Here is a 19,843-nt window from a genome sequence, read left to right on the forward strand (position 1 = left end):
ACACTCACCATTGTAGGGTCACCTTCGGGTGTAAATACATCGTATCTTTTCCTTTTGGACTGTTGTAGAATTGCTCTGAATTGTGTCTCACATACACTAGTACTTTGTATGCTATTAGGTTTTTATTTATTCGTACTTTTATATTACCTTCTTATTAGCTTCCGCACGCGCACATGGTTACGTCACCTTCGGGTGACGGCCAGCACGCCCTGATCTCGGTCGGGGTGTGTCACATACAGGTTAATTCACATAATAAACTCACTAAAGGTCCACCACTCTTCAACATAGGTTCATTAACATTATAATTCACAACGAGGTCCATTCACTTAATAAACTTATACTAAAAAGTTCAAAACTCTTCAACGCAGGTTCATTTATAATTCACACAAGGAGGTTCATTCGCATTTATAATTCACATAACGAGGTTCATACACATTTCACTAAAAGTTCAACACTCTTCAACGCCGGTTCATTAGCATTATAATTCACATAACGAGGTTCATTCACGCCGGTTCTTTAAAGAAAGACCCTTAAAACTTCTATTTTTCAAACAAAAATTCAACTAATATTAAACATTCAAATAAAACCCAAATTTCAAATAGACTACCATGTAGACAAATATATATAACCAATTATTGCAACATATTTACAACTTATGCCACAAAACCCATATTATGTTAATAAATATTATTACTCACCCTAATTATGATTAGCAATTAACCTCATATGGAAATTTTACCTTTTTTGTTTCATAAATATTATTAACATATATATATATTTAAATATATATTAATTACCCATATTCATAAACAATTATAGGCACATTTTTTGTCACATCCTGGCTGACACACCCCGACCAAGATCAGGGCATGCTGAGCGTCACGTGGAAGTGACGTAACCATATGCACAGTGCGGAAGCTAATAAATAATAATAAAAGTACGAATAAATAAAAACCTAGCTATACACAAAGTAATAACATACATGTGCAAGCGTAAGTGTGAGAAACAAAGTTCAGAGCACGGAAGACCTAATGCAGTCCGGGCGAAACAACACTAAATAAACACACCTAAAGGTGGTCCTACACTGGTGATAATCTATCAGATAAGCCGGGAAAATCCTCTGGGGAGCCACCAAAAGTGCTAGCCAAACTAGAACCTGGAGGGGCGCAAAACAGAAAGCGCGAGTGGGCAAAAACAAAGCTTTTCAAAAACCATTTCACAAACAAAGTTCTAACCCCTCGCCGTAAAACCTGTATACTTCCCAGAAAAAAAAAAAAAAATATATATATATATATATATATATATATATATATATATAAGTCATGCTTAGAAATATGCCATGCCAAATGCCTCGAAATAAAATGCAAGTACTCAGGTAATGCCAAACAATGCCATGTAATCTATCAGCTGGAGTCACCTAACGTGACCTGTACGGCTGAATCTAGAGCTCAAATCTCCAACTCACTGACTATACCTACACACGATTCGGAACCACCTAAAGTGGTCTGTACGATAGGACTGGGTGTATAATAAGTACGCTCAAGTGCTACGATCACGTGAAGACTGGGCGAATAATCGCTGGTCACCTATGAGTCGGAACCACCTAAAGTGGTCTGTACGACAGGACTGTGCACCTAACTTGGATCTAAGATGAGCGTGTGGTGCGGGAGGTGAACATCACGTGAAGGATTGTGCCCAACTCTGGGCGGGAGCATTAACACCAGGGGTGCAGGTTATGAGCTCTCTATGCATCTCAAATCACTACTAAACATAAACATAAATCATAACTTACCAGACACTTACCTGTGCGTCCGCAGCACCAACATATATATAGATATATATATATATATATATATGCAACTAATAATGCATACTTAAATAGGCAAACATAATGTATGGCGTATAAACGTATAAACGTTTCATTTCACTTTCTGGGAAAAACATAAGTATATAGGTATATATAGAAAACCAAAAGCCCACTCACTGGTATGTAGAAGGGTCGTAAACCCCTTGCCTTGAGTGACCGCGCTCGTCCTTGGGATAAGTCTCACCTATATGTGAAACAACTATAAATACGTAAATTTGAAAGCACATAACCAACAATACGAAATAACTTCTCATACAATGCTCAAATGGGGTGTATGAATACACCAACGTGATCTACTCAACCTCACGAACATCCCCATATTTTGAAAATAATTTTCCGACACCGCACGCGCCGGCCAAGGCACGGCCACACGCGCATGCACGTGCCTGGCATACTGACAGCATCAGTTAACGCCGTCAGGAATATTCCGTTAACTCTAACGGATTCCGTTAACACCGTTAGGAATATTCCGTCCAAACTGATGGAATATTCCGTCATCTTCTCCGGCCAAACTCCGGCACCTTCGCCGGCGCCGGAAAATCGGGAAAAAAATTCAAAACTTCATATCTCACTCGTTTTTCGACCAAATTTCACAAAATTGGTACCAAAATGAAGCTTACAACAAGAGGAACAAATCCATACCACTTTCAAACACTAAAACCCACGGAATCTCGCCAGAAAAACACCACCAACTCCGACCAAACCTGCAACTCACGATTCCGACGTTCAAAACCTTCAAACGAACCACCCCGAGCCTCCTAAGGACCTCACCAAGCTTTCTACAAGCTTGAAATTCCCAAAAACACAAGAATTAACGTGTGCATGAACAGTGACCAAAATCGGGGATCTCGAGTTCGACGTGAAAACGAAGGTATCCTTACCTGAAATGGGTATGGTTGAACTCCGAAGGACCTCACGAGCACAACTGTGTAATTTGTTTCCTCGATCTGTGAAGATTTCAAGGGTTTTGGGTGTTGTCCGTACAAGAAGATAGGAAAGGGAGAGAGAGAGGGACTCGGGACAAGGCAGAAAGAGAGGAAATGAGTGTGGTGTGTGTGTGGTCCAAACTCCACCAACCAAAGCCCAAAAATGACCACACAACGAAACAAACATATTAGGGGCAGTCATTTCACCCCTACGGTACGAAAAGTCCAGAACGGGCTGTCTCACTGACCCGGAGGGGGGACCAGTTCCCGGGCTCGCTCCACCACCGTAGCACGATATTTTCCGCTTTGGGCCCCGACCATGCCCTCACGGTTTTGTTTCTGGGAACTCACAAGAGAACTTCCCAATGGGTCACTCATCCTGGGAATGTTCTCGCGCGCTACTTGCTTAACTTCGGAGTTCCGATGCAACTCGAAGCCAGTGAGCTCCCAAAGGCCTCGTGCTAGGTAGGGATGAGAATATGCATATAAGGATCACTCCCCTGGGCGATGTGGGATGTCACAATCCACCCCCCTTAGGGGCCCAACGTCCTCGTCAGCACACCACGGCTAGGGTTAGGCTCTGATACCAAATTGTCACATCCCGACCCGGGGGGGACCACTTCCCGGGCCCGCTCCACCACCGTAGCACGATATTGTCCTCTTTGGGCCCCGACCACGCCCTCACGGTTTTGTTTCTAGGAACTCACACGAGAACTTCCTAATGGGTCACCCATCCTGGGAATGCTCTCGCGCGCTACTCGCTTAACTTCTGAGTTCCGATGGAACCCGAAGCCAGTGAGCTCCCAAAAGGCCTCGTGCTAGGTAGGGATACGAATATACATATAAGGATCACTCCCTGGGCGATGTGGGATGTCACATTTTTCGTATGAAAAAAATGATCCTTTATATAATTAGCTATTTTGCATCAAATAATATTGTTTGATAAAAAAACAAAACAAAAATCAATTAATATTCTTTTATTTTGTTGGTAAATTATTTTACACAGATTATTACATACATTAGCCATTTTGATTTGTTATTATGTATGCGTGTCAAAAATAATTTATCTATATTTATATGTAATGTATAAGTAAATTAATTTTTTATAAGAATTAAACAATATGTAAATTATAAGTACATTATTTACTTATAAGAATTAAACAATAGGTAAATTATATTTTAGGTACATTATGTTTCTAAAAAAAAAAAGAAAATTGAAATTCATAAACAAAAAGTAGTAGATATATTGAATCAAAAAAACATTTATTTTTTATTTTGTAGGTAAATTAATATTGAATCAAATAACATTTTTTTTTATTTTGTAGGTAAATTATTTTGCATGTATTATTACATATACTGGGAGTGTTTTATTACTAACACATATGTCCAAATAATTTACCTATGTTTTTACGTAAATTACTCCATAGTTCCTTTTCAGTTTCCATTTGGTAAGAAAATGACAAGATTAAATTGAAATCGTCTAATTTTATGCAAATTTGGAAAATAATTACGAAATCTAAGGGAAAGTATAACATTAATGTTTTTTTATTTTTTTTATTTTTTTCCAGAAGCATTAACATACAATTTGTTATGATATATTAATACGCATTGAATTTAAACATTAATACATTTTTTTCATTAATCCCTCCCTTCAAATCTGCATAGAATTAAATGTATACATTAAAATTGTAATTAGGGGTATTTTAGGCATTTGGAAAATGCAAAATGTGTAAAGTCAAACAGAATTAATGAATTTGCTTATATGAAGCCTAGTCATTGATTTTTATTCAAGTAAAAAGACTATATCTGGTTTTATGTAAAGAAACTTGAGTTCAAGGGTTAAAATCATATTTTCAGAAAAGATTATATGTACATAATAGGTTCAACATATAGCATTTGTTTCACTCAATTAACGAAACAACTTGTATCCAAAAATCTACACGACCTTAACGATGTTTGCAAATTCAAACTCAAAAAACCAAAAAAAAACAAAAATATCATTTTGAAACGCACGGTTTTCTTGATCTATCATTTACAGTTGCATTGAAATAAGGGATTGAGAGGAATTGGAGGCTACAGTTTGGGACCTAGTGGCATGAGGGTAAAACCAAGACAATAGCAAAACCTTTATATATCTATGTCGCATACGTTTTAAACGGCAAATCTCTTATCGGTTTGTTTAGAAGTGTTTTTAGAATGACTAGAAACAGTTTCAATGTAAGTGTTTTTAGAATCAATCTTTAGTAAAATACAACTACATTCTGGAAAAATACTTGAAATGATTCATGCAAGAAGTATATAACTGATGTTTCCTGAAGAAAGTACCTCAAGTGCTTTTGAAATTCAAAAACACTTGCATCAAAAATATTTTCAATCATTTTAAAGCATTTCCAAACAAGTGATATGCTATTAGATTAAACACAAAGCTATGTTAGGGAATTCGACTTTTATAAGGCCCAAATTAATATTGCAGTTAATATTTTATCGCAGTAGTATTAAATAATTATGCCTATGTACTAGTCTAGGTTTGATCTCTACCAATTTTTTTTCCCCTACTAATTAAATATTTAGCCACTAACAATTTTACTTTACTAAAAAAATAATAACAATAGTATTGTATTAATATAGTATAAATATATTGTAATTGGCATGGAATAAATAAATGGGGAGAGTGAGTGGAATAATATTTTTACTTTACTAAAAAAATAATAACAATAGTATTGTGTTAATACAGTATAAATATATTGTAATTGGCATGGAATAAATAAATGGGGAGAGTGAGTGGAAGAATTGTGTGAAAGATACTTGAAAATGTGACACCAACGATCCCGTGACGCAGCAGGCAGGCGCCACTGACTCGTTCAACCGCGCGCTACCGCCACCGACAAAAAAATAAAAAAATGCAAGACCTGAACCTAGCTTGTCACGCAAACTCTACTATTTTTTTTTTCTTATAAAATAGATCAGCTGATAGTTTCGTCACGGCAATCCATATTTTCGGGAAATCGAAAAGACTCACATAGACATTTTAGCTTTCCTTTTACCACCATCGTGCAATTTATCAGTAGTAAAAATTAAACTCATGACATATACCGTGTGGAATACAGACCTATAATTCATCTCAACCACTGAGCCACCCATGATGATTACGCAAACCCTACTATTCATTCATGCATATATCTCAAAAGGTGACTCACATGCTTTCCTGTTAATTCACACGTAAATTATATACAAGTCACAAGTGTTTATTTGGTTCCCAAGCTATCACATTCATATGTATCTTTCATTGAATTAATCATCCATAATTCATGGATGAGAGATGTAGAAATATAGGGGAGGGATACACGGAAGGAATATTGGCCTCCAAATGATGCGATATTGTGTCTTCGTTCACCTCTGAATATACTATAGATTTCATTGTATTACTATGACTCCTACCTAATAAGATATTCTGAATATACTACAGCTTTTATTGTATTACTATGACTCCTAACCAACAAGATATTCTAATTGCGTCTAGTGTTTTTTTTTTTTTTTGGTCACACATATGTGTTGGTGGCATTTGTGGATTTGTGTTTTGATAGTTGTATAGGGGTTTACTCTAATTTATTTGATTGTGCATATTCACTTCAAATCAACTTCTTAATTAGTCAGTGGAGCAATGTACCCATTTGGTGTGACCTCTGTATTTACTTGTGATGATACCACTCTACCGCTTCTTGTCAAAAAAATAAAAAATAAAAAATAAAAAAAAACAAACCCTGATATGTATATTGGCACATGAGACATTTAGTGTTTGAATGTAACGACTTAGCACAATAGTATTAGAAGAACTAATAATTTGTAGATAGAGTAGTACTCTTTAATACAAGTTAGTCCTACATACAATAACAAAGATCATCCACATATGTATAAAGGGTGGTAGTATACACACTTCATTTTATTTCCTACACATCCTTCTCATTTTTTGATTGTTAGATCAAATGAACTGAAGAAAATCAAATAACATAAATCAACTTAAAATGTGTTGAAGGTCAAAAAAAAAAAAAAAAAAAAAAAAAAAAAAAAAAAGTGTGAATAGCACCACCGATCTATAAACTACAAGTAACATTATTGTTTCAGATAAGCTCCTAATCCCATTTCAAAAACTAAAAATGAATAAGTCAATGACAATGAAGAAAGGGCCCACACGTTATTTAACGGAGTATATTTGTTAATTAATTAAGAAATTATAAGAAAACCAACCTGAAATGCAGTAACGTACCTTCCGATACATTTTCTTGTTTTCTTTTTCTTTCTTTTTTCTTCTCTTTTGGCCCAACGCGGACTCCACCAACAATATGTCAAACCAGATACATCACAACTGGCTCTATTATTATTTCAGAATCTTCAATCCTTTTTCATAGGTTTTTATATAAAAGGAAGAAAAATCGAACATAATACTTCAGGTTTGGATGCAGAAGTAAATGCTTTTATTCATATTTTTAGTTGAGAGACGTCTTCATCAATTCCCTTGTATAAATCTTCAACTCCCTCAAACTTCCAAGACCAAAAGTTTAATCTCATTTCGTATACCTCTCAATCTCTCTCTCTCTCTCTCTCAACTCTCTCTCTCTCTCTCTCTCTCTCTCTCTCGGCAACATGGGCAACTACATTTCTTGTAGCCTAGCAACCCAAATATTGAGCAAGCATGGAAAAGCAGCAGCCACTAAAGTGATCGTCCCAAGCGGCGAAATCAAACAATTCAATGTCCCCATAATAGCCGCCGAGCTGATGGTCGACACCCCAAACTTCTTCCTCGTAAATATCCAGTCTCTCCATGTGGGAAGAAGATTTTCGCATCTCAGTGCCGACGAAGAGTTGGATATCGGCAACGTTTACGTCATGTTCCCCATGAAGAGGCTCAACTCCACCGTCACAACAGCTGATATGGGGCCACTGTTCCTCACCGCCGCAGCTGGGTCAGCAAGCAAGCGAGCTTCCGGGAGAAACGTGAGGGTGCGGCCGGCTTATCATCATCAGCCCATGAAGTTTGGTAATGAAGGCGATGAGTGTAAGAGGATTAAGAGTTGGGGAAAAAGTTTGGAGCATGAGGCGGCGACGCCAAAGCTTAACTTGGATGACATCGAAGATTTCTCGGCGCCGGAGTTTATGCACAGGTTGTCTATGAGTAGGTCAAAGAAGCCATTGCTGGATACCATAGCAGAAGAGCCTGCAGTTTCTGTTTCTTCAAGGTGATCATTAGTCTCCATAAAAGAAAAGGTGATCATTAGTCTCCGTAAAAAAATGGTGATGATTAGTTATGGCATGCACAGCATAGGGTTGTTTATGGAATTTTAGCCAAGGGAGATTGTAGGAAGTGTGTGTATTTATTATTTACTGCAAACTTATTATACTGGTGGAAGTTTTTTGCCCTCAACGTGGGGTTACACCTTTTCACCATTAGATAGGTTTGAGTTCTGTATGTTAAGGATGTAATGATGCATACAAATCTGTGGTTATGGGATTCAATGCTAACTCGCCTCTTCTTAATGTACGTCAAAATACGTCACATGAGTTTTTTTCAAAGTTTTATCGAAAGAGATCAATGGTCTAACATTAATATTATTCACAAATTACGAGACAGCCAATAGTCCAACACCAACTTAACTATATGCTAGCCGTAGCCAAACATGACACGCCCCGATCCCGATATTCCCCAAATATCAGGATAGGCACATGCTGGCCGACACCTGAGGGTGACGAAAGTCATTTATTTGAATGTAAATGCTGAGAACAAGAAATAAATAAGACTTATAAATTTAAATATAATGAATTAACATGCAATTGAGAAATGTGTTCAAAGCATACAACTAGCTAGAACTCTAAAAGAGACAATATAAAACATCTAAATACTTTTCTTGGGAGACTTTTCGGTAGCAGACGCTATCCTCATCAATTTCAAAAAAGTAACCTTTCCACAAGTTTACCAGACTTACCAGGAAGAGTTCTATGTAGGTGTGAGGTTAAGCCATCTTTTAGTAAAGATTGTTGAAGATTGTAGTGCATGTGATTAGCAGATTGCATCACTATCTTCACGCAGAATTGAATAGTCACCATTCATTATCCTACTGCAATTCATAAACATCATATCGTACTCTAATAGTTCTTTTCCAACGAGATGTGTTCGACTTAACGCATCTTTCCACTGCTTCACTTTAAGACCTTATTGTTATGAGTACATGGATGTCGAAACACTTCTAGCAGATCTGATTAGTGCGCTCTGGAACGGTATGACGGCACGGCCGAGGTGAGAATCGGACGATCTTTGTACACTCTCATGTTGTGCGGTAAAATGGTTTTTGGAAGATCAAATTTACAATATGGAAACTGCTTGCTTATCGAGACAACAAATGTGTGATCGATATCGCGGGCGGGCGACTGTTGTTTCGATAACTTATTCGTTGGGTTCGTTAAGCAAGTGGGCAAGAAAACCCATCTACGGCAATTGTTACGGATTTACTATTGTTGGGGGCTCGACCCAAAGACAACTTTTCTTATAGTATGTGACATTACATATGTTTAGGCGAGACCCACCTTCATTTTCGTTTTTGATTTTCAGTATGAGTATTGTAAATTACCTCATTATAGTTATATATTTGTTTTCTGACATTACAAAGGTTTGGTCGAGTTTTTCCACTTTCATTTTTAAGTCTGTACAAGTTTTCGACCTATATGTTAGTACATATCTATTTTGATGCTACCGTATTTTACATACATATTTTTTACCCTACACTATTACATCTTTGACTTTATTTCGTTATAAAGTATGTTTCTACTTTTACACTGATGGGGGAAGAAAGTAGGAGCTTGGAGGCATGAAAGATGGAATCATTCCAAACTGATCATGACGGTGTGGCATTTTCCCTTTTTGTGCAACCACTCTGACTTGATCTATTTGTTACGTATGTATACATACATACATACATACATACATACATACATACATATATATATATATATATATATTCTTCTTCCTATTTTCGAGTATTTCAACGTAGCAAGTTATTTTAAATTTTGGGGCCAAATTTTATTTAAGGGGGGTAGATTGTAAAACCCCTCCCCAAATTTAGTTCGTAATTTTTGCTTTTCCCCTAAAAGTATTTGAAGTTTTCAATTTGGTCCCCTTATCCTTAACCAATATGGACCCTCCCTTTTAGATTATCTTCTATCTCTGTTTGCCACGTGGCATCACCCCAACTCATCCCCTATCTCTATCTCTCTCTCTCTCTCTTTTGCCCCGAGACTCACTCAGATCACTCTTCTCTCTTTCACTCTATCCCTCTTTCCCTCTCTCACCGATTGAACCTACACCCACACACACCCTTAGAAGCACCCTGGTGACGGCGCAGCACCACCACCACCGTCGTAGACCTTCCCTTCCTCTTCACTATCTTCATGAAGCTTCGGAGTACTCAGAGAACACCAAACCCAGGTCCCGAAAACCGTGGGTGTGTGAGCCCAAATCCAGCCATCTCCGGTCGTCTCACAGTAAACCACATGTACAAACTTCTTCCTCTCACCTCCACCTTCATTTTGGCACCTAGATCGGAGTCTAGGGTGATATTTTGGTCGTCGACCGAAGCTGGGTAGCTCCAACGTTCTTTTTCCGTCGAGAACAGGTCATTGGGCCAGCTCGTCCCAACCCAATCAAACTAGGCCCCTTTGGGCCGTGTATAGAACTCGGGCCTTAGGCCCCGTTTAAACCCAAACCTTTTTCAATTTTAATTATTTCTATTTTATTGTATTAACCCAAAAACAATAAGGACAGGCTTCAATGCCTAGCCCAATTGGAAACCCTAAACCCTTTCGGACTCAGGCCTCAGGGCCGTGTGGGCTTAGGCCTTCGGGCCTTGGCAGCCAGCTCGTGAGACTGTGACCCCAAAACCCACCTAGCCAAACATGAGTAAAGTTTTATCCTAAAAGATTCAATGTAATTACAAATTGAACCATGTAATTGTAAGTGTAAATTATTTTGTCAAACACCTTGAAGTGGAATTTTCAACCTTCGTTTATAGTTCTTAAACTTTAGACGAAACTAGAAAAGCCGTCCGTTTTGAAACAACAATCCACAACAACTATGAATCATTTCCACAAAAAGATACACAAATTATGGATCACAACACCTATCAAAGAATCATACTCAAAAGGTAGCATCAACAAAATCACATTCTTTTACAACAAAAACACGATATAGAGACTGAAATCTTCAAAATCAGAGATAAAAACTTCAAAATCTAAATAACTACAAACTTATAATCATAAATAAGATTTGAGCTTGCAGAAAACGTGAAGAGTGATTGAGAAATTGGAGCATTAAATTTACTATTTTTCCTTTCCTTCCCTTCCCTCACTGCATAAACAGTAAAAGTAGCTCTAGTTTTTCATTTTTTTTTTTCACACCATTCTTCATGCCAAGTCAAAATCAACAACTAAATTTATAACATGCATGTTAATAATACCATGAAAATTTCCACTTCATTATACATTGCATATTATTTTTCTTAGTTTATATATGAATTTGACATTATCTCTTCCAAAACCACCAACCAAAATCACTTCTCAAAGAAATTATAAATAGAAGAGAGTGGGTGTGTTAGAAATCATCAATAAAGCTGATAAGGTATGCTTATCAAATAATGTGGACACACGAGCTTATGCTGAAATATTGTAACATGAACATGCTGGGTGTATAAATCTACGTTCAACTATAGCCTCGCACCTACAATAGTATAGCCAGACACGTGAAGTTGGTCCTGGCCCTAGATAGTCCTATAGGCACCATGTAAGCATGATGAGCGGATAAATTATATGAAAACATGCATGGATAATCTCTCATATAACACGTGTTGCAAATCATAATATCGCATTACCAAAAGTAATGCACAGTTGTATAACATTCCAAAGAAAGGTTCTCAAATCTCATAAATCACAACATCAACATCTCAAAAAACATTTGCATAAGCTAAGTAAAAGCAAAGCATGATATAAAAGCAACACATAAAACCAATTTCAAATATAGTTTAAAAGAAAAAGCCCACTCACACACAACCTGTAACAACCCGTCCTTAATTTTACGATTTTATTAAATTTAAAAGAGTAAATTGATGAAAATGCCCTTAAAAGCAAGAACGTTGACTTTTATTGTCCGTCATTTCGTGATGCATTTGAACTATTATTTTACCGTATTCTCAAAGTACTCGAGTGTATGAATGCGTAGGCGCAAGCGGAATCGAATTAGGAGTTACGACGAAGATTTTACGGATTTACGAATCCGAAAGATTATTTTTTTTAAGAAATTACTATTTTAATTATTTTATATTATTTATATATTATTATATTATTATTTAATGTTTTCTAAATTATTTTATATTATTTATATTGTTTTAATATTTTTTGAGTGAATATTAATATTTTAATAACTTATTTTGGCATAGGGCCCACTTAGCACAAACCCTCCATTTTCTTCTTGCCACATGGCAATTCCTCCTCCATAATCTTGGACTTTCTCTCTCTCATTCTCCAAGCTCTCATTTCTCTCGCTCTCTCATCTGTCCTCCCTCAGCAATACCGAGACCACCATCACCACCTTCATCGGAATGACGAGCTCTACCACCACAACCTCACAATCTCCATGAATTTTACGAAACGAGAAAAGCCCCAGACTCCCTCACGTCTCTTTTCTCTCTCTGCAAACACACCGTAACTACCAACCTCCTCTCTGGCAAGTTCTACTTTGAAATCAACAAAATTAAGGTAAACTCCAATTGAATTGGATTTATTCCAGTCTCTTGTTACTTTTCCTAACTATCTGGGTTGTTTTCGAACTAAAAATCGACGAATTTAACCTTGCCCTTCAATTCTCAGATTTTTCGGCTGACCTGAAGCCTTTACAAGCTTTTTCCGATCAACTCCAACCACAGCTCAACCCCACTTAGGAAGATTCTTGTTCCTTATGCTCTAAGCTTCATTTTTCCTTTTGAATCATAGAGAATGGTTGAGTTTTGAACTTGTGGTTGGTGTTTGAAGTTTTCTGGCCTCCCTCCACAAAATTTGGTCTTCTTCTTCGTTGGGTCCGGCGACCCGCGAGCCCAAAAAAAAAAAAAAAAAAAAAAAAAAAAAAAAAAAAAAAAGGCCTAAGCCAAATTCGGCCCAAAAACCTGATCCATGGGCCTTCCCAAGGCTTTGGTCTATTAATCTGATCCAGCCCATTCCAAAATGGATCCTTAAATATTCCTGGAATATTTCCTAGAATATTCCTTATCGAAAACCCTCCTAGGCTAATTTCGACATCTTGAGTCCATTCAGTGAAATTCTAAAGTTTTAACATAGTTGACCACCAGGGCGTCTTGGTTGAATTTTTAGAGTTGATTGTTGACTTTTCGTTGACTTTTTACAAAAATTGCCCATGACCATTCTTAGCGTATTTCGACGCGCTGATTTCGAATCCACCATTCATTTCTCCAAATTCAAACATTTTAATTGAGTTTTACTAATGGGTCTCTATTATGCTTAGGTACAATTAACATCAGTGATTCGTATTTACTCGTTTGAATGGCTGCGACCCCGTAAGTGTGTGTGTATATATATATTTGATAGTTTCCGCACATATATTTATTAATGAATTTTCTACGTGATTGCCATAATTAAATTAACGATTATAAGGAAATGTCGTATTGTTGGAGAATTATGAATAATCTTATGGGATGCACATGTATGCATATTATTACGGGATGCCTTAATTATATTTATGGCCGTGAATAGTATTACGTCGACGTGAATTATCGATTAGGACTCGTATGTGATGCGCTCATCACTAGTCTTCACTTGATTGTACTACTAGATTACACCTAGTCCTGTTCATGCTAGAATATCTCTGCATGAACTCGTGTGTCAGCATATGTCAATGAGCACCCGATATGATATATCGTTTGTGCGAGATGTGATGATTATCAGATGTTATGTGCTTACTTAGGAGATATTGTGAAATATTGCATGTTCGAGATATTACGATTTACAATAAGTATTTCCATACTATATGTAGTATGTATATTTTGGAAACTATACTTATTTTACGGCGATGTGTTATTATGTTTTCGAAAAGGTTTTTACAAAACTATTTTTTTAGGCCAACTCACCTTTGTTTTTCACCCTTCCAAGTTTTAGTAGCTGAGCTTTCGTATTGACGAGGATTCTTGGCAATCTTGGTATTGGAGATTACCTTCGATGATATAATTCTCATCCTACCTCTACTGTACTTCACTTATGCTCAGGCATCACGTGTGGAATGGGTTCATCCCTACTCACTAGCGCACTCTTACATTTAGGCACTTTTAGGTTTAAATTTATTCACACTTTCCACATCGTTGCACTTTATGACTTCATCATCTTGCTGATGTCGGCCAACACAGCTCGATTCGGAGCCCAGTTGGACATTCCAGATTGGGGTGTGTCAGTTTGCCTTGCACACTCTTTGTAATTCTAGATGTGGCCTTCAGATGCCTACAGGGGCTAGGACGCGTTGCCACGAGCCGGTATCAATGATGGTTGCTGACGGTGGAATATTTCGTCGTCGTTGAAGTATACAATTGAATATTATGTCGCCGTTGAAATATAAAATTGAAATATTCTATTGACATTGGAATATTTCATTGGCATCTAATGAGAATTTGAAAGGAATATACTTTTGAAATATTTGAGGTTCAACTGCTTGAACTGGGCTTGGACTGGGTTTGAATTGGTCTACCACTATAACTTGAAAGAATATGGGGAATTGGTTGGAAAACGTCAAGTCTTCGCTGTGCTACCATCGTTGCTTCAATGTCTGATCCAAGGTTTGGGTTTTGCTCCACTTCAACGAACACATTAGTACAAGTCTAGATGATCGATTCCTTGCTGTTTAGCCGGAATCCCCTCCGTCCTCTCACATATTCTAGGTTTTCTCGCTGGAGAACCTATAGACTTTTCCTCTTCGAATCTGCGCCATTTCTCAACCATTTCACACATGCAATATATGAAAATTGATAAATTCAATGCATATCTAACAGTAGTGACATCAGGGCTTACTTTCACTAAAATGGCAGAAAAATTATTGGGAAAGTTCCTCAATGTTGGAGTTCTTTAAATCGGTATATTGGGTTTGAATTTCAAGGAACAACAACCAGGGTATGGTTCGTGGTGAAAAGTGGTCAGGATGGTGATGGTTGGGTGGCTCGGTTCGCCGGAGAACTGTGGCTCCGCTACCGATGTTTTTGAGGTTGTCGGGGAAGGATGAGATAGATGAGGAAAAAGAGAGAAATGAGGGAAATGAGAGAATCAGAGTGAGAGAAAGCATGTGGGAAGAAAAGAAAAATGGAGTGAACCCCTCTGGACCTGAATGCAAACATAAATAAAATAAGCTAAAGGAAAATATCCAGAATATAGTAATATTATTAAAACGCCTTTGAACTATAAGAATCTTCGTTTTAACTCTAAATTTCATTTTGCTTGCGCTCACGCATTTGTATCGTCGAGACTACAAGAATATACTAAGGTGATAGCTTAAACGTGTCATAAGATCAAAGGTCAACAGAAGTCAACACTTACCCATCTTGGGGCATTTTGGTCATCTTCGACCTTCAAGAATTAAAATACAGGAAAATCATAGACATGTCATAATAGTTTCTCTTTAGATTCGCTGATAGATTGTGTGAGAGAGTTGATTATTAAGTTTCAGCTTTGAGTGATATGACATAGCTGTCATTGCGTCAATTATCACTTCTTAGTCAATCCATTTTTTTTCCTTCCTTTTAGGCTCTGCCCCCTTCTTGCTCCAAGTTAGTACTGCTAAATAGCCGTTTCAGTAGCCTTCACAAAAAAAACTCCCGCCATTTTGACAGTGCCTATCGCCCGTATCCATCAGATAACTATCTCGTTTCTATTTTGCTCTTTAAAATGACAAAAAATCAAATCCCACAAAATTCAAAACTCCCAAATTGAACCGAAAAATCAATTCCGTCTCCAAGAAAACCCTAAATTACAATAAATAAATATGAGAATTGTCATTGGCACTCTAAAAATCTAATTATTAACTCCCAACATTTTACATTTAGAAAGAAAAATACACTTGTGTAGAATTAGGTTTGTGTACTGTCAATAATAAGTCGTATAAATTATACTAGCGTAAGCCGAAACAATTTTTTTTTTTTTTTTTTTTGAAAAATATATGGGAGAGAGAAAATTGGAGAGAAATGTGAAAGAGAGAGGCACCAGGGAGAGATTTATGTTTTTATATTATATTTTTTAAATTAGAGATATGTTATGACGATGTGGATAAGGGTGGGTTCAAAAAATGGAAAAGTGAAACAAAAGGGGATTGAACACCGAAAATTTGAAAAAAATTGAACCAAAAAGGAAAAAACCAAACCAAACCTTATTTGGTTTCAATTTTGGAGGTTTGGAAATGAACTGAACCGAATCCCTTTACACTTTATGAATTTATGCCCATGATGCTTCTTTGTGAAACTTTGTTGCCAAGTTTAAAACTAAGCTTATAGTTTTTTCAAGGAGCATACTTGGTTCAATTAGGTAGAATATTTCATTGGTTATAGAGGAAAGTTTTGGAAGGCTTTGGAACTTGGAAGAGTTTTTCTATTTGTTTGCTTTTTTAATGGATACGGTGATCATTTTTCTTTGCAAATGAGGTTGTTGATAGAATAGATTGGTTTATATGATCTTGTATATGTATAACTACTTTTCCACTTTCGCACTATACCTATATTTTTATTATTAGTTTACCAATACAAACCTCTTTTCTAAATTTCATATTAAAAAAGGATCAAGTTTTATAAAATAAAAATCCAAACTGTGCCGAAACCAAAGCGAACAATACCAAACCGAAAAAAATCGAAAAAAAATTAAACCGAACTGAATCAAAGTTTGGTTTCAATTTTGGTAAAAAACCGAACCCACATTTAGATATGAATGTGAGTATAAAAAAATATTTAATTTAATTTATGCGAATTACATTACTGTCCCTACTTTTATGCAGTCACATAAGACCAAATTGTCTTTTCATTACCGTACCGTAGTGTTCCGAAAGCAGTTTGCGATTCCGGTTGGGATTTCGATGAAGGTTCTGGAACCTAGGGTTTCAATCCGTCCGTACAAGGAACCCTACGCGAGTAGAGTAGTAGTTACAGTCGTCGTCTTCTTCCTCTGGGTTTCGTTGCAATGAGCGCCATTAACATCACAAACGTGACGGTGCTTGACAATCCGGCTCTGTTTCTCGCACCCTTCCAGTTTGAAATTTCTTACGAGTGCAACACTCCTCTCAAAGACGGTACCGTTTCCCCTCTCTCTCTCTTGCTTTTTTGTTTTTAATTGTGTGATTGAGTTTCAATTAGGGTTTTTTCGTGTTTGATTGAGAAATTGGTAGTACAATTGGAAATGGAAGTGTTAGATGTAATGTTGAATGGGTAGAGGATATCTTCCGAAAATCGGGTTTCCTTGGCTTGCAAGGAAATGGGTGTTCAGGAGCTCATATACTATAGCTTGGATAATTATGTTTTATTGATATGATACACTGGCGGCATACGCCCAATTGATTGAGTTTATTGCTAGGGTTTTTGAGCCGGAAGTGAAACCCATGGACGATTTCTTGGTTGTTGAGTGTTTCTTCTTCTTTTCGTTTTTCAAAATGAACATTGTAGTATGCTAGAAGATTTCTGTAGCACTGCGAGAAGTAGAAAATAAGAAAATGTTGTCGCAGTGGATGCGGTGTGATGCTCAAAGAAGTCAACTGTGTTTTGTATGCATTCACGATTACCAGCTTCGCAAATATGTCATGTATCTGCATTTCAAGAGAGCATATGTTCCAAAATACACCGTTTTGTGTTTCCTTTATGAATTTAAAAGAAAAAAGATTGGTGCTATATTTTCTATCCATGACCATGTTGGATTTATCAGCTTAGCTAATAACAAGTAATTTCTGCATTTCAAGGGTGCATTATATATATCTGTATAGCTATTGTGGTCATTTGAGTTTCAATGTTTTGTTGTGCCCTTACCCTTGACCCCTCTCGAAACCTTTTCCCATCCCTCGTGTTCTTTATGTCGTATGTGCAACTGGATCTATTTAGACTGTTAGCAATTCAATACAGCTAAAGGAGTTGAATGAATTTTGGAATAGAAATAAAATTTAGCAAACAACAGATGCATTGTTGAGGTGCTTCAGGTATGGAATATTGTTTAACGTTTCAGTCACATGACTGTAATTATAGTACTTGTCTGAGGTGCTACAACTGGTGATTGGTCATTGCATAGGTACTGCACAGGTCTATATAGATAGGTATCTCTGAAAGAGTGAAAAGGTAGCAGTATGTAAATTAGGAAAATTTGTAGAGCTGTAACTCTAAAAAATTTCTAATTTTGTAGGTTTGATCGACAGGAAATTATTTAACCACCGAGTTGCACCGGGTAGGGATATGGACTCATTGAGGACAACAGACTAGTAAATAGTTATGTATAGATTCTTGTTAAAATGTTTAATCTTCTAGTTCCATACCCTATCTCATTAAATAACTTTAAGAGTGTAAATAAGAGGACTTTTAGGGTCATCTGGTTTCCAGTTTCATGAGTCATCCCTGCTAACGGTGATGATTGTTTGCATGAAAATTGAATAGAATGGGGAGCTGAATTTCTGAGGTTTGCACAAGTAGCACCAAGTTGCACATGCTTTTCTAGTTCTGGGTGAACTTTAAAAGTGATGCCTTCTGAGGTTTGCACAAGTAGCACCAAGTTGCACATGCTTTTCTAGTTTTGGGTGAACTCTAAAAGTGATGCCTTGTTTAATTGTTGAGTAATTTTCATAGCAACGCAGATTTGGAATGGAAGCTCATCTACGTGGGATCTGCTGAGGATGAGACTTATGACCAACTCCTGGAGAGTGTACTTGTTGGGCCTGTCAATGTCGGAAACTATCGTTTTGTACTACAGGTAAGCTTCCACTAGATCCTTCTACCGTATCCTTTTCACATCTGATCCACAAGGTGCATTTGAATTTGAATCACCTTCATTAATTTTGTTGATCATTTTGCAGGCAGATCCTCCTGACCCATCCAAGATTCGTGATGAAGACATCATTGGTGTGACAGTGCTTCTGTTGACCTGCTCTTATATTGGTCAGGAATTTATCCGAGTGGGCTACTACGTTAACAATGATTATGATGATGAGCAGCTGCGGGAAGAACCTCCTCCAAAGGTCTTGATTGATAGGGTTCAAAGAAACATTTTGTCTGACAAACCTAGGGTCACAAAGTTCCCCATCAATTTCCAGCCAGAGAATACTGAGAGTGGAGAACAACCCCCTCCACTTGATCAGCCCAATGAAGCGGATGGAAGCACAGAACAGCTTGTTTTGCCTGTAAATCCTTCAGAGGAGCAGAAACCTTAGGTATTGAATCACAGGCTTCCACTTCCTTTTTGACTTTCGTTATCCTCTTTCTGGGAAAACTTTATGCATATTGTTTCACTGGGCGATTGCCAAAATTTTCGAAGGATACCAAATGCTTTGGCCCTACCTGGGAAGGGGTTTTGAAGTTTATAACTTCTACCCTGTAAATACAGTAACATTGGTTCATGAAGCTGTGCTGACTTGTGGTTGTTGGAAGTCTGTTTCATTCAGGTGATATTTTGTGCTGACTAGGATTATCAAATTTGTAGTAATAGGAGACAGATGTTCACTATTAGCCTGAAATCTCATTGAACCTTGTGTATGATCTTAACTTTTTGTACTAATCTCACTTTGTGGAGTTTTTTCATTGTTTCAAGTTTGCTTAATCAAGGATCGTCGTTAATGGAAAATGCAATGGTTTGGTCTTTCACTTGTGTTATTGGCCCCGCTAGCCTGTATCAAGAATTTTAGGGGTAGCATGTTTTAGTTATTGGGGGTTATTGCATCGGCACCCTAACTGATTTAAGTCACTGAAGAGCCATGCTTACATTTTGGCTTGTGGATGGGCTGAACCATTCA

General features: G+C 37.1%; 2 protein-coding genes across 2 annotated transcripts; both read left to right on the forward strand.

The window, feature by feature from the left end:
* The first annotated feature begins 7,434 nt into the window (after positions 1-7,434).
* Positions 7,435-8,031, forward strand: LOC103961061. The gene has a single exon (XM_009373568.3). The coding sequence runs from the start codon at positions 7,435-7,437 to the stop codon at positions 8,029-8,031; it is 597 nt and encodes a 198-aa protein (XP_009371843.2).
* Positions 8,032-16,881: 8,850 nt separating this feature from the next.
* On the forward strand, positions 16,882-19,637 carry LOC103961044 (histone chaperone ASF1B). Its single transcript, XM_009373554.3, has 3 exons — positions 16,882-17,152; positions 18,692-18,807; positions 18,911-19,637. The coding sequence occupies exons 1-3, from the start codon at positions 17,044-17,046 to the stop codon at positions 19,262-19,264; spliced, it is 579 nt and encodes a 192-aa protein (XP_009371829.2). The 5' UTR covers positions 16,882-17,043; the 3' UTR covers positions 19,265-19,637.
* The last annotated feature ends 206 nt before the right edge of the window (positions 19,638-19,843 follow it).

This window comes from the organism of the source record quoted next, unplaced genomic scaffold (genome assembly GCF_019419815.1).
Source record: "Pyrus x bretschneideri cultivar Hongxiangsu unplaced genomic scaffold, Pyrus_bretschneideri_v1 Contig41, whole genome shotgun sequence".
Lineage (NCBI taxonomy): Eukaryota > Viridiplantae > Streptophyta > Magnoliopsida > Rosales > Rosaceae > Pyrus > Pyrus x bretschneideri.

Bases quoted from the DNA above. Each gene is read 5' to 3' on its own strand.
- LOC103961061 (XM_009373568.3), top strand. From the start codon at position 7,435: ATGGGCAACTACATTTCTTGTAGCCTAGCAACCCAAATATTGAGCAAG.
- LOC103961044 (XM_009373554.3), top strand. From the start codon at position 17,044: ATGAGCGCCATTAACATCACAAACGTGACGGTGCTTGACAATCCGGCT. The intron at 17,153-18,691 runs GTACCGTTTCCC...ATAGCAACGCAG, and splicing joins CAACACTCCTCTCAAAGACG to ATTTGGAATGGAAGCTCATC. The intron at 18,808-18,910 runs GTAAGCTTCCAC...ATCATTTTGCAG, and splicing joins ACTATCGTTTTGTACTACAG to GCAGATCCTCCTGACCCATC.